We start from the raw sequence: 23,097 nt of genomic DNA, 5'->3' as shown, positions 1-23,097 counted from the left end.
CCTCTATAAAAAAAAAAAAAAAAAAGAATGAAGGGCCCGGGCTTCCCCAGTGGCTCCGCGGTTGAGCGCTGGGTTGCGGTGCTGCCTGCAGCCTCTTCAACGCTGGTTCGATCCCCGGCCGCTGGGTGAGGGTCCCACATGGCGCACAGACCTCTCCTGCTGCCTGCTGCTCCCCTCAGCAGTGTACTTCAGTCCCTCTGCCTGCTCTGCTCTCCGCTCTGGCTCTGGTGAATTCTCTCACCCTCCCTCACTTCTGACAGTACCCAGTGCTTGTATAAATAAATAAAAATATTTAAAAAAAAAGACATGTAAAACACTATATGGACAATAAAAATAACTATTTAAAAAAAAAAAAGAATGAAGGGCCCATCATTTGTTATGATATTTGGTCTTTTGTCCTCAGTTCCTGAAAACCCTCAGACCCATAACGGTGAAATGGGTGTCTTGTTATTCGTAACAAGCACCTTTCTACTGCAACCAGGTTAATGTTGAAGTGCCTTTTGGAAAACACCTAAGGATGGGGGCTGGGTGTCAGGGGAGCTAACCCTGAATAAAAGATTGGAATTTTCAGTCCTACCCCCCCATACCCACCACTAATTTCCAGGGAGGGCAGAAGGACTAGAAGTTGAGTTAGTCACCAGCAGCCAATGAGTTCCTCCATCATGCTTTTGTAGTGAAGCCAGCATAAAAATCTCAAAAAGGGAAGGGGTCATAGCACTTCCAGGATTCAGAATGAGAATACCATGCCATTGCGCTGGGCCCCAAATTTCATGGGAACAGAAGTTCCCTAGTTCTAGGACCTAACCTTAGATGACTTCTCATCTGCTTTGATTCCTAGCCTTTATAATAAATCAGAATCTAAAGTGTAAAAGGGTTTCCTGAGTTCTGTGAAACGTTAGCAAATTAATGGAACCTAAGGTCTGGGTCAGCTCCAATTTGTAGTTGGCCATCGGAAGCACAAGTGACAACCTGGGCTGGTGGGTGACCTCTGAAGCTGAGGGCAGTCTCACAGGACTGTGAGAATCTGGGGAGATACCCACATGGAATCTGAAGATACCTGTGGAATCTGAAGCTATGTCTGGGTAGATAGTATCAGAACTGAATTCTGTATTTTCGGACTTCTGCTTGTTTTAATGTCAAGTTACTTAAGGAATAGCCACGCCCCTGCTTCACATGGGCATATTGTCATCATTCTCCTACTTGATGCATTGCCATGACTTTGCCTCCACTGGACTACTGATACTGATCAGAGCTCCAGATGCTCTCAACCATTGCAGTGTAACATCCACAGATAATCTCTTATTTTATTAGCAGAGATGAAAAACCATGCTCATATTCTGTCCAATTTATCCACCTTTAACTCTGAGTGCATCCTTATTTTTGAGATCTGAGGTCCTGGCAACCCACAAATTGTATTCTCCATGTACCTACATTACTCCTTTAAATGTTGTGCTTCTTGAAAATAAGTGATTTCTTAGTAACATACCCCACACCTTATTCAAACTGGTTGTTGCAATGGTTTCATAGACCTGCTTGTTCATCCCGCTATCCCTGTTCCATACTTCCTCTAAAGTGTGATAATACATTTCACTGCAGGTATTTGCTCAACCACAAGGACGATTGGTAATCTGATGATGTATGCCTGCATCTTTCCAGCTTTGTCAGCCTGGCAGCCGCTTTTTCCCAGCCAATGCTTTTTTCAGAAAGTCTAACAGGTTACTTTGGCAAATTTGAATACAACTGCTTTTGCCAACATATTTGCAAAATTCAGGTGTCAGAATATCAAATGTCTGTTTGGGTTACAAAGTTGTGTGTTACCCCTTCCTGATCCTCACTCTCCTCTACCCTCACTCCACTTTGCAATTATCATTGCAAAATAAATGACCAGTTTTTCTGTCTTTGGTTCCAATCTTATGTTGAATATGAGACTCTTTTTCAAAGACACACTCTTGTCAGCTTCCTAATAGAAAACTTGACATTAGGCTGTTCCTGGCAATCTGATGATGCCAATAATGTTGCTTAGGCAGCTAATTTACTTTGTGCTGGTTTATATATTTTGTGGTTAAAAATTATGAGATCACTGGAAATTTGAACACTGGACATTAAGTTATTGTTTTCCATCTTTGTGTTTGATTATTGTACTGTGGTTATGTCTAATTAAGCATCATCCTCAGAGATACCCACTGTATTAGTTCTCTACTGTTGTGTAACAAACAAAGCTGCTAAAATTTAGCAGCTCAAAACCAATTACATTTATTATCCAGAGATCTTGTGAATCATCTGTGGCTTATCTGTGTCTCCTCAAGATCCTTTACAAAGCTGCAATCAACATACTGGCCAGAGCTAGGGTCTTAACTGAAGGCTTGACTGCAGAAGGAGCTGCTTCCAAACTTGCCTATGGTGTTGAGCAGGAGTCATATCTTCAAGGGATATTGAACTGAGTTTCTCAGTTCCTCATAGGCTGCTGACTGGCAGGTACTTGCCATATGTGGATTCTTCCAGCATGACAGCTTGGGGGGGGGGCATGAAGGGAGTCTCCAAGCAAGACAGAAATCAGTCTTTTTTGTCATACAATCACAGAAGTGACATCACATCTCTTTTGCTATATTAATTAGAAGTAAGACCTAGTCATTTTACCCATATTCAAAAGAAAGGACAATCACACCAGGGTATGAATATCTTACCTAAGGATAACTTAAATCTACATATCTAAGTTCTGTCAATGAGAATCTTTAAGTGCCTCCATTCCATTTATAAGCTCACTGAAGATCTCTTTGGATCTGAATCTGTTGTTGGGTTTTATTTCTTTTTAGCACAAGTAACATATTATTCCTTAAGAAAAATATACCACAAGAGAGAACCACTGTTAACCTTTTAGTATACATACTTCCAATTTTAGTTTTTATGTAGTAAATCTAAAGGTCTTTTAATTTTTTTTTTTTTTGCATTTTAATGCTTCTCACCACTGGCTCCAGATAGTCATCTTCAATGTTCTAACTATGGTTCCTACTGATGAGGTCATAATATATACACTCTAGTCCCCTTTCACCATTCATGCACATCAAATCGCCAGAGAAGCTTGCTAAAAATGAAACTTCCAAAGCTCCATTCAGTACATTTAGAGTGAGATCAGGAGCCCAAATTTTCAACAAAGTTATCAGTTGATTTTCACACAGGTGGCAGTTTAGTTTACTTTTAGAAACAGCAGGGCATTATTAAAATGAACTCAGTCATCCTTTAGGAACTCCAAGTAATCTCTTGCAAAGACATCAAGTTACATATCCAAGATAACTGATTTACTCAGGGATTGAATTTGAGACAAGAACTCAGAGCTCCTGACTCAATCATTCATTTTATTTTTTCGTTAAACACCTACCTGTTGTTAGCCAGAAATCTCAGCATGACAAGCAGACATTCCAGTCTGGTGGGGAGTAGGGATGCTAAACAGATAAGATCTCTTACTTTGGGGACTCTGATAAATAAAGGAAGGGAAAATGTGAGAATAGGGTATCTTGCATAACAGGTGGGTGTGGGGGCAAAAATAGGTAAACACAGCTCATACACATAAGCTAGCTTCACAGTCACATGAAACAAATATAGCCCCCAATTTATAAAGAATTCCCAGGTTTATTCACCTGACTAAAAGATCTAAATTTTTTTTATGAAGCATTAAAGTGATTCTACCGCTTTCATAAGGTCATTAAAAAGTGTCCATTTCTTATCAAACTACAGAAAATATAAAAGAACACACATCAACTTAACTTACAGAAATGAGTCCCTAGGTTAATCCCTTGGTATATTTAATTTAAGGATTTTTCTCTTTGTGTACTAAATAAGATTTAAAATAAAAAGAATACATACACAGGTTGATTTTTTAAACTGCTTTATTAACTTCACAATATATAATGAGCTTTTTCCCATGCAATAGGTAAAATTCCTCTGCTAACAAAATCTTACAGACTGGGTGAAAAACACAACATTCAACTCTAAGTTGGTAGTAAGAGACCCACCAGAAATTAATGACATCAAAAGGTTTACAACAAAGGTACATCACAAACATGTAAGTTTAGGAAGCAGGCGTGTCTCCCTATTAGCTTCAGGGGAAACAACAGGATTCAAGGCATAAGGCAAAACTCATCATGATGGTCTTGGCGAGGGGGGTCAGTGCTAACTGCGCGCAGACTATGACTGGACTGCTTTTCCCTCAGCTTTTCCATCAGCTGCCTCACCTCCTCCCCAATCCTTTCCATATTCTCCTCTCTCACCCTCGCCTGTGGCTCTCCAAGCTTCTCAATCACTTCCCATCTATACTGCTGGATGGGCTGCCGGATGCGGGACCGCCTACGGCTTCCTCTAGGCAAAGAATATTCACCAGCTTCCAAAGGGAGGGCCAAGGGCTCTCCTTTATTAGCGTCGTGCTCCTTTTCCTCCTTTTTCTCATGCCCCGCGTTGGCATTTTCCATGTTGAGATCTTTTGCCACTTGTTCCTCTTTGGACTCCATTATCCTAGGAGACAATAGGCGAGAGAAGGGAGTGAATTTCTGGTGGACTGATCAGCACCGAGGACAGAGGCCCCCACTACTCAGCTTTCAAAACGCTGCGTATCAAAGGTTGTTTTTTAAATTTCATTTTTCCCACCTGAGAGGCTTCGTGCGCCCTCTAGGGGGCCTCCAATCGGAGCTCTCCCCCCTCCCTCTCACTTTCTTCCCTTCCCATCCCCCCAAACCCACCATTTTCCCTACAGATCCATTCCCTGGGCCTCTGCAGGCAGCAAAATGGAGGAAGGTGGTTGGGGAAGTTGGAGGGGGTCTCGGACTGGCTCTGCACCCCGCCGCCCACCACTGTTCCTTGCACCGACCTGGGCCTATCCTTGCTGTCTCCTCCTCCTCGCGATTCACGCTGTGAGGTGCGCCGCGACACTTGGACCAGCAGACCTGCAAAAGCGGAGGGGAGGGAGGGCAGACGTGGAGCAGGGCCTGCTACAGGCAAGTGCAGGGCGCCAACCCGCTGCCTCCTGTACACTCCCCCATTCCCACTTCCCCGGGTTCTTTTAGCCTCCCCCGCCAGGTCTGTTCCCTCAGTCTCCACTCACAGCGACCATGGCAAGCTTCCCACCCGGAGGTTCACCATTTTCGTGCAGGAACTTGGGGGTGGCTTTCCATTGCCCTTATTCGCTTTTCTGCCCCCCATGGAACCCAGCCGCGCCAGCATCCCCGCCCCCAAGGGGCTACTATTTACGTTCCCAGGAATGCCGGGGCGCGGGGAAGGCCGGCCGGGATCCGCCGCACTGAGCCCCGCGCTGGACGCCGGGATCCGCAGGCCGCCGCCGCCCCGGCCTGGGCGCGCGGGCCCCGGGGCCCTTACCTGCTCCGCTCCCCCGGGCCCGATGCCAGCCCGCCGCGCGCAGGGCAGCGGGGACCTGGTACCCAGACGCGAGTGACGACTGCGCCGAGGGCTGCGTCGCTTTGCAGCTCCCGGTCACGTGAGGGCCCCGCGTCACCGCCGAGCTCGCCCTCCTCCCCACCCCACCCCCACTGGCCCGCGGGCGGCAGGACCGGACCCTCCCCACCGCCCCCCCTGCACGCACGGGCTCCCTCTGCTCCGCCCCGCGCGGGCACCCGGGGCGCACCACCGTGTCGCGGGGCTCGTCCTCGCCAATCCGATGGCCCACGGCTGTCGCGCGACCCCCCGAGGCCCGGGTTTGCCCTTCTCTGGTCTTCAGGGGAGGTCTGAAGCCCCTCACTCCCCCATCCCCCCCACCCCCCCATCCCCACCCCCAACTTAGCATTCACTTATTCACTTAGGTCTTTTCTGTTTCTGTCCTTTACTCCCTGGCTGATATCGCCTTCCTAATAATTTCTCTTTATTTCCTTCTTTAAAATTCACAATGCCTCAAAAACTGAAAATTATGAAATTTCATTTGTAAAAGACATATTTCAGCCTGGGAGAGTGAAAACCCTCCTTGTTTATGTTCCCCGGTTTATGTACCACATAGAAAATATTTTCTCGGGGTGCCAGGTACATTAATCTTTAAGAACATTCTAATTTATTTAAAAATTTTATGGGAATAAAAGGAGAAATAAGGGGAAATCCTCCTGAACACAATCGGTGTTTTGAAAATGCGAATGTTTAAGGAGAAACCCAGTTGTCAGAACTTGGCCATTTTATATAAATAAAATGGGACAAATTTTCTCCTTATGGGACAAATTCAACTTTCATTAAGAAACATTTATATTTTGTTCGATCATAATACACATTCATTAAATGTGGAAAGGCATTTGCTGATGACTGAAGTCATCTGCTGAAATGTAACGGTTGTAATTATTGATGGTTTTGAAGACATCAGCAAAGGGAAAAGCTGTGAGGCTGAGGCCAACAGAGGGAGATAAATCACGCCTGCCCTGACAAAGAGATTGGGGAGGTTTGGACCCTCCCTCTGCCACATTCCAGAGTCTCTCCTTTCCTATATTCTGGCTCCTGACCGTGGCTTACTACGATACTGTAGGACTACTGGCCTGAGTCAATTCCTTTGGCTTCTTGCCTCCATTCTTTTCCAAATTCCCACTTAGTGACTCAAGTGCCACATGGGACTTGGGGTGTGGGGAAGGATCAGCTCTCATAGTGGAAACCTTCTATACCTGGTGGGGGGGATTCCAGGGGTACAGAGAAGTGATTGCTGAGGGGACATCTTCCCTTGTCTGTCTATTCTCTCCTATTTTCCACCTTGTCAATGAGGACAATATCAGTGCCCCTAGGACCTTCTCTTGTGTCTCACCTGGTTTAGGAAGTGCAGACTGCTGGGATTCTCACCCTAACTTCCTCAGCTCCAGGCCACTGAGGAAGAACCCACCTTTACTACAGGGTCACTATCTGCCAGTCCTTACCCACCTTGGTAATCCCGCAATTATGTCAGGGTCTGAGGAACATTGTCTGTTGACCATCTGAATAACCTTACATTAGGCATTCTCAACTCAGAAGTCTGTGTTATTCGAAATAATCTGTAATAAGGGGGTGTGTGTGTGACAGTGGTATATTTACATTTGTATGGGACGGGGAGAAAGGGGCCATACTTAGCAGATTTTCAAGAGTCTGTGATCCCTTCTCTCTCAAAAAATTTAAAAAGTCTCTTGGGCCTCCCTGGTGGCGCAAGGGGTTAAGCACAGCACTATGAAGCTATCCACAGCCTCTCAGCAGATACCCTGCCAGCCAGGGAGCTCCCCACGTGGCACCGAAGACCTCTCCTGTCTAGCCCGCTGCTCCCCACAGCAGTGTATTTCAGTCCATCCGCCTGTTCTGCTCCCCACTCTGTCTCTGGTGAATCCTCTCACCCTACCCCTTATACTCCCCCTCGCACCTCTGGCCTGTACCCCAGTTCTTGTAGGCATAAATAAATAAATCTTTTTTAAAAAAAGTCCCTGAACTCATGCTGTCTTTCTCTAGTCATTTATTCTCACCTTGGACCTGCTTCTTTTCTATTTCTTCATTGTCCCGCATATTCAATTAATAAGCAAATCTGGATAAGATCCTCCTTTTATCTTTTTAAAACAGCATTATGGAACTATAATTCACATATTACAAGAATTGCCCATTTAAAATGTTCAATTCAGTAGTTTTCAGTATACTCAGAAATATTCACAAACGTCATCACAGTCAAATTTGGGATTTTCATCTGCAACCCTTGGATTACAGTAGCCACGAATTAAGCGATGCTTGGAAAAGAGGGTACAGATAAGAATACCAAGTAAAGTAGGAGGCTGAGGTGATTTATGTTGCCACAAGCCAAAAAATACCAGAAGCAACTAGAAGCTGGAAAAGCAAGAAAGGATTCTCCCCTAGAACCTCTCCCCTCCCAAATGGTGAGAAAATGCATTTCTGTTGCGTTAAGCCATCCGCTTTATGTCAATGCTATGGCAGCCCTAGGGAACTAATATATTAATATAGAGACACGCATATACATTAATTTTTCTGAAGAGAACTAACATTAGTATTCTTTTCTCATGTAGTGCCTTATCTCAATGTTTGCTGTTGTTTGGTAGGTTATTATGGTTGGGTAGTTTTTATAGATCTGTTGGGCATTCTTATTTAGTTATAACAATTCTACAGTTTCCCTTCTCTACTGATTTCATCTGTCAAGGTTATTAATCCAATGTCAGCCATATATGAGGATTATTGTTTTCCTCCCAGGTTTTCATGTGCTTTTTAATGTTTCCTAAAAGAATTGTTCAATTTGGGCCTCCCTGGTGGCACAGGCGGTTGAGGGCCGCACCGTGGGGCTGTCCGCAGCCTCTGTAGCACGGGTTTGATCCTAGCCGGCCGGCCAGCGAGAATCCCACATGGCACAGCAGACCTCTCCTGTCTTGCCCACTGCTCCCCTCAGCAGTGTATTTCCTCAGTCTGCCTGTTCTGTTCCCCGCTCTGTCTCTGGTGAATCCTCTCACCCTCCCGCACATCTGGCCTGCACCCTGGTTCTTGTATAAAAATAAATAAATCTTTTTTAAAAAAGAATTGTTCAATTTTAATAGATTTGTAAAGTTAAGAAACAATACTGTTCTCTACTTAAAAACATTTGGCTAATGCACTAGAGGCACAGAACCCCAGCCCTCAAGTTTACTGGGGCAACAGAGCACCTCCCCATCTCTGCAGCCACATGACCCTGAAGTGCACACTCAGCCCAGGGCTTAGGGGCCCCGGGACTTGAGTCTCTACCTGTTGTTCTCCAGGAGTTGCTGACCCTCTCTGACTTCGCTGACTTTCCCTTTCCTCCTCTGTACACCAGTGATGGATGGAAAAATCCTAGAATGGATTTCTCAGGGATACATAAGATGCAATTTCATCCTTTATTGTCAAAAGAAATAGGGATGCTGGGTGAGATAAACACACAGAACAGCTGCCCTCTGGGTGGATGAACATTTGCCAAAAATGGGCTTCCCAGCCCTAAGCAGACCTAGCAGCTCAGTCATAGGGTTATATTCAGCCTGGAGGAAAAAATGCAACAAAGATGATGCAGATGAAGATGAGGACACCAAGGGTTTCTTGTCAGGCCCATGTGTGCTCATGGTCCTGGATACATCTGTGTGAGGGGCTCCTCTGGGATCAAGCCCTGGACCTGAAGAAAGTGAAGGGAGGGATTTAGGGGATGAGCAAAGCCAGGAGCACTGAGTGTCCCCCAGACACCTGCCCTCCACTCCTCGGGCCTCACCTTGGGCTGAGCAAGAACTGGTGCAGCACTGGCGCTGTCCCAGCCATTATCCTGAAGGTACCTGTGGTGGAAGAAGGACAGGCAACATCCATTGGGACCAAGTGGAGACACTCTGATCACACAGTGTCATTTCTCAGTCTGTGTAAGCGAAACATGCCTCCACATTCACTGTGTCACAAGCAGCGGCATGAGCTCTGTGGCAGTGTGTCATGGGAAAGCCACTGGAACCCAAACATCTCTCAATAAAGGAATGAGTTCCATGGAATTCAGAAAAGTAATGCAAGGCTGTTCCAGCCAACTGTGTAGCTTATATGTACAGAGGGAAATAAAAAGCAAAACAATTTACTTGCTAGTTCCAATTATTCACTTCTTGGGTTCTCCCAGCTCCCACTTGTCCCGCTGCACACCCAGCACTCACTCCTGAGACCACTGGAGGTTCATCGCACACTGGGCTGTGAAAGCCTGTGCCATTTGCTGCTGCTGCTGCTGCTGCAAGGGGAAGCGCACAGGGCGTGCAGCAGTGGGCACGGTGGGCACGGGCAGTGACGGTGGCATGGAGAACGCGTTCTGGGAGTCATTGCAGATGGCGTCCCTCACAAACAGCTCGTCATTCATGATGCAGAGACTGGAGGGAAAACAGGCCCTCAGACAATGGAAAGACAGACATCCCAACAATGATCTGCTCCTCCTTGTGCCCCTCAGCAGCCATTTCCTATCACACCCCTCCTGTGCCTGCCTCCCAGCATCGTTGGGGGTACCTGCACCCTCCCACAGAGTCCACCACCACAGAGACTGCCTCCAGCATCACCACATGTAGAGGGTGAATCCCAGTGTGTGTGCTGTGTAAAGCACAGGAGAGGACACTCTAAGCCCATCTGCAGAGGAGACCCCGTGCCACACACAGGTCATGTGATTAGACCAAGGTCACACAGCCAGTGAGGGTTGGGGTCAGGCAGGGAACCCCAGAGCTGACTCCTGGCCCATGCTCCTAACCACAAGGCCAGACTGCTCCCCTTTCCACCAGCAGGCTGTGCACAATGTTGAGGAAACCCGGGGGGCTGCATGGCCACATCCCCCACTGCTGGCCCAGGCTGCCCTGGGTGTCCCACATCCAACACGGGGCTCACCTGGAATTGCGGCCAGCGATAGTGATGAAGGTCTTAGTGAAGGCACGAACAGAGAATGGAGACTTTCCTACCACTTCAACGACAAACAACAGACAATAACATCCCCTTGGGGTTCACATGCTTCACACACTCAATGGTGTTCCCTGGTCAGGGTCTCCCTGGGTACCCAGGCTGAAGCGGGGGACAGGGTGTCCGGAACGGGCAGGGCAAAAACAGGTGCCATCTGCTCCCAGGGACACGGCCCTACTGGGGTCCTGGGACAACCGGCCCACGGCTCAACCACTTGCGTTCCGCAGCTGACCGAGACTGGGGTGTCAGCAGCCCCATTTGAAAGTGAGGCAACTGAGAGATTCAGCAGGGGCTCCAAGTTCCCAGAGGAAGCATCTGGGGTGAGAGCCATGGAACCCTGCAGCCTGTGTCCCTCCCTCACCCCCCAGTGGTGTGGGGGTGGGGCAGACAGGCGGGGGGCAGGGCAGGCCAGGATAGATTGGGGGGGACTGAAGAACACAGGGAATGGGGGGCTGGGAAAGGGATCTGGGAAGCTGGCGGAATTGTGAGGGAGCCCAGTCAGCGGGCGGGAGCTCTAAGGGGTCTGGGGGACGCTCTACAAATACTCACGTTCCCTGAACACCCCGTGGACAGAGAAGCAGAGCATGGCTTCCTGAAAGGGAAGCATCCGGGTGCTCAGTCACCACCGAAGCCTCCCACCCACTGTGGCTTTCTGGGCCTGCCCGAGGGAGGAAGCGGGTGCTCACCGTGTGGGCCCACAAGTCCACCAGGAAGGAGCCGAGGTCATGCTGAGTTTGGGGCAGCACGCACAGGGTGCTCACAATCTCAGGGCTTGTATGTCTCAGCAGCTGATACCGCGTGTCTGTTGGTGGGGTGTGGGAGGTGATGCAATCAAAGGTCAGGGACCGCCAGGACCACCATACCCTGCACCCTGCAACTGACACCGCCCCAATCCGTGCCCTTTCACTGCCCAGTCTCCCCCATCACCCACTTACAGGAATCCTTGAGCTTTATCATGTTCCTGCTGTCTCTGAAGTACTGCCACATGCTGCTAATAGGAGAAAGAAGAACAGGAGGTGGTGTCAGGCCAGTGGGGGTGTTCTCAGGAGCTGGCCCATCTGTTGGGGAGGCCCAGCAGCAGGATGAGAGTGTAGGCTGTGATACTCACAGAGCTGGGTCCTTGGGGTTGAAAGGAATACTCAGGGAGAAGCAGGCTTGTTCATGATAAATACCGAGGAGACTCTTCCTGTCCCCATAGTCATAGATCCAGTAATACCTGCGGGGAGGCAAAGGGCAAAGTGGATCTCTGTGATCTGGACCCCAAATGAGATAAGACCCAGTGAGCCATCCTGAGCCTTAGTGACCCCATCTCTCCAGGCCCTGCTTTCCTTGTAGCCCCAGGAGTACTTACTGCTGCAGGAATTGCAGAATTATATTCTTCAGTGTCTCAGATCCAAAGAAGCTTCCCTGAAACGAAAACAGTCAGGACTATGGCTGATAGTTGTCCTCATGTACCCCCTAAAGCCCTGCTTGATCCTCCTCCTCACCTTGCAGGTTGGCAACTTCTTCTGGGCTTGCAGATCAAAGTCACTTGGGGGCAGTGAGTCCTGCCCTTCCTGGGAAGCAAGAGCAAGTCAGCAGCGCAGACCAGGAGGTGCTCCTGGTCGATCAGGGGAAAGGAAGGGACCACCAGGGCAGGGTGAGGGTCAGAGGTCAGGGGTAAAATGGCCCTGGAAATTCCAGGGCCAGGGATGCAGGGGGGCTCATCACCATGGCATGCCAGAATTTGTGGAGAACTTGCGAGAAGGCCCAGAGCCTCTGTCAGCTTCCCACGTGGGGCTGCACCTCCATGGGTTTAAGGGTCAGATCTACGGTGTACCTTGGACAAGCCCTAAGGGGGTTCAGTGGGTGGCATCAGTGCCAGTTAGAAGAGCCAATGAAGAGGAATACAATTACCAGGCGCATTAACTTGGGGAACAATTCCAGGATGGAGCTGCCAAAATCAAGACAAAACAGAGAAAGTGAAACTTGGAGCAGAGGTGGCTGGGGGGGCAGCACCCACACCAGAGACAGCCCCTGCCTCCCAGTGGTCCAGGGCCCTGGGCACCTTCCCATGGACTGACAGAGGCAGGTCTCTCTCCCTCCCTTTCCCTCCACCCCCCACCCCCCCCAACTCCCTCTCCACCGCCACAAGACACAGCATCTGGAGCCCAGGCCCCAGGACTCCGCCCCCCTCCCTGCCTCCTTCTGTGTCCCCCCTGAGGGCTCCAGAGAGAAGAGGGCATGGCCTGGGAGCCCAGGGCGCTGCTGCCTCACTCGGGGTCCAGCACTCTCCCAGGACCAGGGACAGTGGTCCCCGGATGTTGGGCAGGAGGTGAGTGAGGTGGAACTCGGCAGGCAGGATGGAAAGGGGGCGCATGAAGACTGAAAGGGGTGAAGGCAGGACAGGAGACAGGAGAGTCCCAGAGGTGCAGCTCACAGGAGAGAGAAGGCAAAGGGAAGGGGGCAGGAAGCAGAAGGAAGGAAGGGGAATTGGCTCCCCCGCTGCAGGCCTTCTCTTCACCTGCCCCTGGCTGGCCCTGAGGCCCCACGTGGGCGTGGGAAGCATGCACCTGTGGGGCTGGGGCCCTCTGGGTACCAGCTGAGCCTTCCTCACTCTTGCAGCCCAATCCGAACTGGGCATGAACAACGGGGCAACCATGGGCGCTGGACACCCTCCCCAGAGGAGTGAAGGGCCAGGCCCAGCTCAGCGTGGGGGGAGGGTCTGCGGCCCCGCTGATGTCCCCGCCTTCTCTCTGCTGGCCCTGGGCACCTGTGCCTGTCTTCCTTGGCCCCTTGCCTGGGAACCCAGACCCCTGACGGGCTACCCGGGGCACCTCTGCGGGGCCAGGCAGGACCATGGCCGGGTGGAGGGAGGGAGGGAGGGACAGTGCCCGAGAGAGGCCCGTCCTCTGCGTCCTCAGACGCCGCTGCCCTCTGCCTTCCCTCCCTCCCTCCCTCGGGAAGCCTCTGCTCACCGGGGGTGGCCCACCTCTGACCCCCGGCTCAGGAAACCCAGGTTTCTCCAAGGAGGTCCCAGCTCCTGGCTCTGGGCCGGAGGGACAATGACATGATGACAGCCACCCAGGGCCTCAGCCCCCAGCCCGGGCCAGGAAAGCCCCGTGTCAAGCTGGGATTGGAGGGGGGCCCTTGACGCTAGGAAAGTGGGCACCCCCAGAACAGGAGAGGGCAGCCTGGTGCCAGCACGGGACCGGAAGGCCCATCTCAGCACCAGCCCGGCTGGACGTCCCTTCTCGTCCAGGGCACCACATCGGGCTCAGGCTGGTGACTGGTGGTCCCGGGCGAGGAGGGAAGCCCTGCTTCCTGGGGCACACGCTTGGCAGGGCACGCGAGAGAGGCTGGAGGCAGACTCAGGACCAGACCCCAGAGTGGGAGGACAGCGAGCGGGTCAGAGGAAGGAGAGGAGAGCTCTGAGCACAGTTGAGGGACACGGAGGGGAGAGGGCAGACTCGGGCCCATGGTTCTCCCGAAGGCCAGGCCTGCCGCCTCCTGGGCAGGGAAGAGGGTATTTTTACCTTATGTTGCTTGACTTATCTGGAAAGGTGGTGCGCAGGGAATCTCTCTCTGCACACATCTCTTCTGGTTTCAGCTCTTTGTCTCTCTCCAACTCCCCTGCAGACTTCACCTGTGATTATGGAAGAAACTATGTGGAAATGCAGGATGATCCTACAATTCTGTTTCCATTCTTTCCCTGGAAATCTACTTCCCTGTCTCTTGTCACCACTTGATGAACCGTCCCACCTTCCCTTCAAGGAAGGATCTGAATAAGACACCTCACCTCACTTTTGGAGAGGTTCAGGTCCCTGATGCTGGAGGCATCCTGCAGGATGTCGGTTGGGCCACCCAGCTGGTAAGGGTTCATTTTGCTCAGGTTCAAGGACAAAAGCTGTGATGAGGGAAGAGTTAAGAGTGAGGGTCCCAACAGGGGGTATCTGAGAACAATCTGTGCCTTCTACCTAATCTCTGGCACCCATTACACCAATCCCAGCACTGGGCCTACGTCCTCACTGTGGGAACATTCTCTTCGTGCATCTTCAGTGAGGCAGCCATGACATTTTTAGATCCCTGGGCCATCAAGTCTGCAGGAAGTCGAGAGCAGGGAATCAGAAGACTGACACGTCTAGCACCAAGCCCTCCCCACATTACCATCCCCACGTCTCCTTCCCAGACAGACCCCTCCACCCTCACTCCCCTAGTATGAGTGCTGTCAGCAATACCAGGGTTAATGTAGCATCTCTGGATGCTAAGAGATGGCAGGGAGGCATCACACAGTTTGTTCACGGGCAGCTGCAGAATCAGAGAAGGAGTTCGGCTCTGTGTCTGAGGGGGTGGAGAGGAGCGGTAGGTGGGGAGGCAGGGGTGGGTCTGAATGGGTGAGCACAACCTCTGTGGCATCTGCATTACCTTTCTCTGCTCTGAGTTTCCTGACTTCGGCTGCTTTTGCACGGAGTCGGGTACATTAGAGGGGCTGACAAAGAGAGTTATCTGCAGAGAACACAAGAGGGGCTGGGCAAATACTAGGAACCCTGAGGCCTAAGACCCCACTACGACCTGTTCTGCTGTTTTCCAGCCAAGCCTGGTCACTTCCTCGACACACACCTTTTCGTTGTCCTTGTCCCAAATCTTCCCGCTGACATTCTTCAGTATGAAGGCAACGCTGGCATTCTCGACGAAGAACTGGGCCTGCATTTTCTCATAGTGAAACTATAGGGAGACGAGCAAGAGAAACAGATTATGAGACTGGAGCTACTACTCACCTGGGTCTTCATCTTCCCTGTTACCTCCTATCTGCCTCTTACCCCGACTGGGGTGAATGGGATGCTGCATTCCTTCTGGATCAATTTCAGCAGCCACTTCTCATCATATTTTATACCGAATGGAATCTAGGAGCCAAAGAAAAGATGGGAGTGGAGAGGCACATAATGGGATCTAAGTCGAAGATAAGGCCCAAGCAGGTCTTCCTTTCATACCTTTTTAAAAGCTTATTTCGAAGCTTGAAGACTTTCAAATAATTTCTTAAGATAGGACAATAGCCATTATTTCTAACTTTTGTACCAGGCCTGGATTTCCTAAATACCTTCCCTCTCTGTTCAAATGTTTTTCTTTACTGAACGAAAGGTCAAGAAAAAGACAAAACCTGGAGGCTGACCACAGATCTGAGGCACACAGCAGGGGAAGGGAAGGCGGAGGGGCTAAAACAGGGGAGGGAAGAGAACAAGCGATGGTGGTGATCACGGGTCACGGGGGCTATGATGGGGGGGGAACTACAGGGATGACATCTGAGGGGAGAAATCAAATACAGCACAAAAATTAATGATGATGTAAGAAAATCAATAAATTAATTAAAAAATAGATTTTTCTTCAAATAATAAATTTTAAATGATTAATATGTACTTTTTTAATAAAGTTCCAAGAGACCCCACCTAAGGCAGACCTGCCCTCCCCTTCTGACAGGAAGCCCAGAGCCTCATCCTCCTCCAACGTTCAGCTTGAGCCAAACTGAGCCTTCTGGTGCGGATCTGCTTCCTCTCCTTGACGGTAGTGTTCTCCTTTGCTTGTGTACAACCTTTCCAAGTCCCCCCACAGTCAGTCTGTACTTAGGAAATCCAAGTCTGGTATAAAAGTTAGAAATAACGGCTATTGTCCTATCTTAAGAAATTACTTGAGTCTCCCCTTGGATAACTTAGGATGTTAACTCCAAGTAATAAAAAGAGAGATTACCAATTTCTGTGTCCCAGAAAAGCACCTAGTATCTCCATACAAGTCCAGCCTAACCCCTCTGCTTACCTTTTTCTACATGTTAGGCCCATTTTGCTACAACACTCACTGTGACCTTGAACCAGCTCCGTAAGCTTTTATCTTGTCGGATCCTCTCTATCACACTCTCTGGAGATTTTTCTTTTCCCTCCATGTTCCCTCCTTGGTCATGTTTATAAAAATTGCCTCTCGGATGGCAGGATCGAACAGCATAAGGAGAGCTGTGGGGAAGTGGAGAGAAGGAATTAGTCCGCGTATGCCCAGAAAGTTTTCTATGCTCGTTCACCCAACTGAGCAAGGCTGCAGTAAAGTTGGCTCAAACATTAATTTGATCCTATCATTCGTCATTCCTTCAGGTTGGAGAAAGGAACAACATGGGTGGATACAGGGTTACGTATTCCACAGGCTGGTACATTTCAGCTGGTGGACAGGTCACTTACTATCTTATGCAGGTGTCCAAGTGAACATGAGCTTTTCCTGGATGTCCATCTCGCTGCTGGTAAAATGAAGAATGAACATCACAACAGACTTCTTCAGAATAATTGCTATATCTCCTTCGGAAAACGCCCCAGCATCTTGGTCTTCTTTCTGGGGAGTTAGTTTCGCAATTGTACCCTGAAATTGAGAACACATCTATGGTTCTGATACCAGAAAAACTGCTGGGAAAATATCATGGGTAATGAAGAAATATTTCTGATTTTTATAATCTAAAAAGAAATATAGGTCCTCCCTGGTGGCGCAAGGGATTAAGCGCAGCACTGTGAAGCGGTCTGCAGCCTCTGCAGCACCCAGTTTGATCCCCAGCCGGCCAGGGAGCAACCCACATGGTGCAGTAGACCTGCGGCTCCCCTCAGCAGTGTGATGTCTGACCCGTGGCTCCCCTCAGCAGTGTATTTCAGTCAGTCTGCCTGTTCTGTTCCCCACTCTGTCTCTGGTGAATCCTCTCACCACCCCCACCTCTGGCCTGCACCTCAGTTCTTGTATGCATAAATAAATAAATCTTAAAAAGAGAGAGAGAGAGAGAGAGCAAGAACAAGCACAGAGGGAAGGGCCTGGTGCAGTGTTTAATCAGTGATATAGTCTCTACTCTGTCTTTTTCAGGCTAGGTGACCTGGGGCAAGTTTCTTAGCATCTCTACCTCTCACTTCCCTCCTCTGTTCTGGGGGTATAATAAAATGTCTTCTCAAAGTTTGGTGTTATGGTGTGAGATTAGGGTACAGGTGAGGCCCTTGCCTAAAGGAATAACTGGAGAAATGAAAGATTAGTCTGATGAAATTTTCATCAAAAGTGAGGGGGAAAGAATTCAAGGAGATATAGTGGATATATCCAACACATGTTTTAATTCATCTCCGAAAGAAGGGGAGGAAACAGTGAAGAAATGGTATTTGAAGAGTTCTTAGTTTAGAAGTTTCCAAAAGTGACAAGACATCAAGTTAGTATACCAAATATGAACAGCAGAAAAAGTATGCTAAAGAAAAAATTCCTGAAGAAAAAAACATACATTTCACACAGATGTTAATGGAGCAAGGACTGGGGAAATAACTCAAACTGATAACTCAAACTGAAAGAAATATTTAAGGCTCTTCATGCAGAAGAAATAAGATCCCAGATGGAAGCACAAAGATATAGGAAAGAAAAATTAATAGCATTTGCAAACATCTAAGAAAATCTAAATAAGTACTGACTACGTAGCACAATGATAATAATTTCTTCTGGTGGTTAAGTATATATAGAGTTAAAATACCTAACAATAATTTAGGAGGTGGTAAATGGAATCAAAGTGCTCCACGGTCCCTTCATTGTCTGAAGAGCTGAAAAAGAACTAACACAGTGGACTGCGAAAAGGTAAAGATGTGCAGTTTAATTTAAGGACCAACACTACAAGAATGGTAAAATGATATTTATCTAGCCAAGTGAAGCAATAATTCAATAGCTTAAAAATATCACTCAATTCAAAGGAAAGGAAAAGAAACTTAGAACAGGCAAAAATAAATGTACAGTAATATGGTATATATATTTTTAAAGATTTATCTTATTTATACAAGAACCAGGGTACAGGGCAGATGCGCAGGAGGGTGAGAGGACTCACCAGAGACAGAGTGGGGAACAGAACAGGCAGAATGACCAAAACACACGCCATGAGGACCGCTCTGCGGCCTGCGGGTATGGAACCGGCACTGCAGAGGCTGCGGACAGCTCCAAAGCGCTTTGCTCAATCGCCTGCTACACCAGGGAGGCCCAATATGGTATATTTAAACCAAATTATATCTGTACTGATATTAAAATTTTCAGACAAAGTATTCCAAATAGAAAGATATTATTTAACTGGATTAAAAAAAATAAACACTGCAATGTATGCTCCTTAAAAGAGACACATGCAAAATTTATAATACAGAAAATTTAAAAATAAAAAAAACTCAAGGGGTTAAGCATAGCACTGTGAAGCTATTGGCAGCCTCTGCAGCACGAGTTCAATCCCCGGCCAGGGAGCTACCCACATGGTGCAGCAGACCTCTCCTGTCTCACCCACTGCTCCCCTCAGCAGTGTATTTCAGTCAGTCTGCCTGTTCTGTTCCCCACTCTGTCTCTGGTGAATCCTCTCACCCCCCCCACACCTCTGGCCTGTACCCCAGTTCTTGTATGCATAAATAAATAAATTTTTAAAAAATAAAAATAAAAAACGCTGCAATATATGCTCCTTTAAAGAGACACACGTAAAATTTACAATACAGAAAATTTAAAAAATAAAAAAAAACCTGACAAAATACATACCGTTTACACACTAATACTGCTATAGCCATATTAATAAAAGAAAAGACATACTTTTTTTTTTTAAATAATTTATTTATTTTGAAGATTTATTTATTTATTTATATAAGCACTGGGTGCAGTCAGAAGTGCGGGAGGGTGAGAGAATTCACCAGAGCCAGAGCGGGGAGCAGAGCAGGCAGAAGGACCGAAGTACACTGCTGAGGGGAGCAGCGGGCGCCAGGAGAGGCCTGCGTGCCATGTGGGACCCTCCTCCCGTGGCCAGGGATTGAACCGGCACTGCAGAGGCTGCGGGCAGCTTCACAACCCAGTGCTCAACCACTGCGCCACCGGGGAGGCCCGAAAAGACATACTTTAAAGAAAAAACTTAACTAGATAAAAGTTTCAATGCAGTAAGAAGGTATTAACCAAAAATTCTAGATTTAAATGCATGTCTTAACTTAAAGCCAAAATTTGCAAAGGAAAATAAGACAGCAGTCAATGGAGAAATGAGAAAATCACAATCATAGTGGGAAATTTTTTTTCACAGTGGGAAATTTTAATACACCACACTGACACCTGAAATCACAAAAATTCAGCTAGATGGAGAAGACGTAAAAACATGAATTTAAGTAAATTCATAAATTTACTTAGTTGACACAGAGCAACCCACATAACAAATGCACACAGAACATTCCAGAATAGATCATATGCTGGGCCATAAAGCGAGCTTCAAGAAAATTTCAGAGTAAAATCTACCTGGAATAGTTGATGTGAGGATTCAAAGTTAATGGCAGATTCTCTGCCCCACCCCCAACCAGGGATAAAAATTCACCCAGGGCATGTGAATTTCCATAGGAGTTACACAGGAGGGGAAGTTTTCCATGTGGAATCAGGATAGGTGCCTCAGGGCCCACTCAGTCTATTTCCTCCAAGGAATGAATAATAGCCTGTGTCCTCACTACCCCTCATCTAAAGAGGGTTCAGCAGGGTATCCTTTCAGTGGGGGAGGGAGAAAGGGAACCCGGAAACTCTGCTGCCCTGTAGGGACCTAAGGCCTCATGCTGACCAACTTACCCATTTTGTGGCCTGAAAGCAGTGACCGTCCACCAATGTCTTCACAGGGTCCTTGTGAGAACAATCTGTGGGATCTGGAGCTGGGAGTTTGGAGAAGATCCAGGAAGCCTTCTGTGGAACCCCAGAGAGTGCTCCAAACCACACGGTCGGCTACTCTGAACAAAATGGAGTCCTTACAGTCAGTCTCCTCCTCAAGGCACAGAGAGGAGAGTTCTGGGAACTACAAGAGACGCAGCTTCCTGTTGCTACTGCCCCCTGAGTTTGCTACTAGAGAAATGTAGTATTACTCCTGTGGGTTGCAACTAAATTTCCAACTGAACCACTCACACAGGGCAGCCAACTAGAATCAGGAGGTCTGGGACCCAGGTACTTGTGGATATGAACACAGGAAACCCTGTATGCCAGGTTCTGTATCTATTATATTACATCGTGTTCCTTCATTCTGCAAACCCAGAGAATTCTGACCGCCAGTTTAGGCTGGTCTGTATATTTGCTACATTGCATCTTTCATTCATGTATTCCTCACAAGGGGATTCTGATCTCAGAATCACCAGTTTTCCAAGATTGTTCAGACTTAATAGGTGCTGGAGTTTGAGGTCATTCAGATGCTACCTGAAGAAACAGAAACTAGAATTGAGCTTTGGGGAAATGGGGGTGACCTCTCTATGCACAAATTTCTAAAGTCGTGCTGCAATATGTGAGATTTTCTTAAGTTAGGACAACATAAAAGAATGTTCTGAAAATAGTCGTATGACTAGAATTTGCTCCAGCCCATCCCAGAGAGATAATGTCAAAAAGCAAAACAAAATAAACAACAAAAGTCCTGTAAACTATAAAGGAAATAGCCAACAGAGTTTGGTGGGTTATTGTATTAACAGTAGAAAAACCCAAGTCACTTCCTTCCCTTTAAAAAGTACTATCAGGGCCTCTCCGGTGGCGCAGCGGTTGAGCGCTGGGTTACGAAGCTGCCCGCGGCCTCTGCGGCGCCGGTTCGATCCCCGGCTGCTCCCCGGCCACCAGAGGAGGGTCCCGCATGGCGTGCAGACCTCTCCTGCCGCCCGCTGCTCCCCTCAGCAGTGTACTTCGGTCCTTCTCCCTGCTCTGCTCCCTGCTCTGGCTCTGGTGAGTTCTCTCACCCTCCCGCGCTTCTGACTGTACCCAGTGCTTGTACAAATAAATAAATAAATAAATAATAAATCTTTAAAAAATAAATAAATAAATAAATAAATAAAAGGTACTATCATGTAGATAGATGCCCCCTAGTAGTCAGAGGCTTGGGGCATCCCTAGTGGCGCAAGGGGTTAAGTTGCCGCACTATGAAGCTATGGGCAGCCATTGCAGCATGAGTTCGATCCCCGGCCAGGGAGCTACCCACATGGCACAGCAGACCTCTCCTGACTTGCCCACTGCTCTCCTCAGCAGTGTATTTCAGTAGATCTGCCTGTTCTGCTTCCCACTCTGTCTCTGGTGAATCCTCTTACCTCTCACGCCTTTGGCCTGCACCCCAGCTCTTGTATGCATAAATACACAAATCTTTAAAAAAAATGTGAGTTTTTTGTCAATTGGTTACTACATCCTTTCAAGTGTTTCAACAAATTGGCCTGATTTCAAATATTAAATATTAAAATTGTATACTTGGAAAATGAAAATGTTCTACACCTTCCATCTCCCCAGGACTCACGGATATCCAAGATGTTCAATGTAAATAGATTGATCAACATTTTCCAGATGCACTTCTCTTTAGGTAATGTGCATACCTATCTTAAAATATTTGTGTGTTTATTAAAGTCACGGATAGATTTTTTTATTAACTTTGCAATCACATAATTTTCTGCAAATTAATTTTTTCACATATGAATCTTCAGGTTTTCATTTCTTCAGTTAAAGTGATTTGGCATCTTTCTAGATCCTCATTGGAAAAGCATTTTGCTTTATAGGAAACTATTTGTTATCTTTTGTCTCTCTACTGAAACAGAAGTCCTTTATGTCTACATATCGTTGCAAATATTTTCAAACTTAAAAAATTTTTTTTCTGTAACTTTTTTCACTTTGGTTTACAATGCTGTAGAAGATTTAGGGAAACGTGTTCACGCATGTCACCATGCCACCCCTACCCCCCTACCACCAAAGCACCCATAGTCCTCCATTACAGTCCTTTGGATGTCATCCTCCCTTTACTCCCCAACCCCCAAGTTTTTAATATTTTTCTTTTGAGAGTACAGACATTGCTTTTATTTTCACAGATTTTCTTTATTTAACTTTAATACAGCTGTGACAGGTAAAATGAGTAATACATAGGTTTGTGCCAAATAACAGTCTACTGGGATTTCTAGATTTGAAGCGCTGAAGTTTGCAGGACCCCACAGGGGGAAAAAAGCTTGGGGTCTAATTCTACCTTTATGAATAGTGCAGAAAATAACTGAATACCTGTTTCCTTGAGGAGATACCTTGTAAAATGTTTCTGTCTTAAATAAATTCTGTAAGGGACCATTTCCTTCCCTCCAGGGAGGTTATTTTCCTCTGCGACCCAAACACATAATCCAAGAAAAGCTTTTAAGTTAATTAAAGACATTAAAGGGAAGTTTTAAAAAGACCTTGCTAATGGGCCTCCCCCGTGGCGCAGCGGTTGAGCACTGGGTTGCATAGCTGTGAAGCTGCCCACAGCCTCTGCAAGCGCTGGTTCGATCCCCGACCCCTGCGCAAGGGTCCCATATGGCGCGCAGACCTCTCCCTACGCCCGCTGCTCCCCTCAGCAGTGTACTTCGTCACTTTGCCTGTTCTGTTCTCAGCTCTGGCTCTGGTGAATTCTCTCACCATCCTGTGCTTCTGACTGTACCCAGTGTTTGTATAAATAAATAAATCTTAAAAAAAAAAGAACTTTCTAATCCCAAACAAAAATGTCACATATAAAGAAATAATTGCAAATAATTGGAACATATTTTATAGGCATCCTCCTTAGCCAGTAATTTTTTTCTAACATTTATCTTCACCTAACATATTACATCTTTACTTCTTAATTTGTTTATTACCATATGTTCTCCCACATAAAGCAAGGACTTTGTTTCATTCACTGCTACGTCCCCAGGAATTAGAAGAATACCTACAATATAAGTACAAAAC

At 47.5% G+C, this 23,097-nt stretch overlaps 2 protein-coding genes across 2 annotated transcripts; both read right to left on the bottom strand.

The window, feature by feature from the left end:
- Positions 1-4,115: 4,115 nt before the first annotated feature.
- On the bottom strand, positions 4,116-4,502 carry BEX1 (brain expressed X-linked 1; the record flags this gene model as incomplete). The annotated part of the gene is made up of 1 exon (XM_084258522.1): positions 4,116-4,502. The coding sequence occupies one exon, from the start codon at positions 4,500-4,502 to the stop codon at positions 4,116-4,118; it is 387 nt and encodes a 128-aa protein (XP_084114648.1).
- A 4,550-nt stretch (positions 4,503-9,052) lies between these two features.
- Positions 9,053-16,306, bottom strand: LOC311187622 (nuclear RNA export factor 2-like; the record flags this gene model as incomplete). Its single annotated transcript, XM_084258968.1, has 19 exons — positions 9,053-9,106; positions 9,200-9,260; positions 9,618-9,824; positions 10,327-10,399; positions 10,945-10,987; positions 11,082-11,197; positions 11,331-11,386; positions 11,504-11,611; positions 11,747-11,802; positions 11,883-11,951; positions 12,292-12,328; positions 13,911-14,020; positions 14,174-14,281; positions 14,404-14,474; positions 14,613-14,715; positions 14,800-14,880; positions 14,995-15,099; positions 15,195-15,278; positions 16,223-16,306. The coding sequence occupies 19 exons, from the start codon at positions 16,304-16,306 to the stop codon at positions 9,053-9,055; spliced, it is 1,626 nt and encodes a 541-aa protein (XP_084115094.1).
- Between the last annotated feature and the right edge of the window lie 6,791 nt (positions 16,307-23,097).

The sequence above is a fragment of the Talpa europaea genome (genome assembly GCF_964194135.1).
Source record: "Talpa europaea genome assembly, chromosome: X".
Classification (NCBI taxonomy): domain Eukaryota; kingdom Metazoa; phylum Chordata; class Mammalia; order Eulipotyphla; family Talpidae; genus Talpa; species Talpa europaea.
Note: the sequence above shows the minus strand (reverse complement) of the source record. Positions and strands in the feature narration are given on the sequence as shown.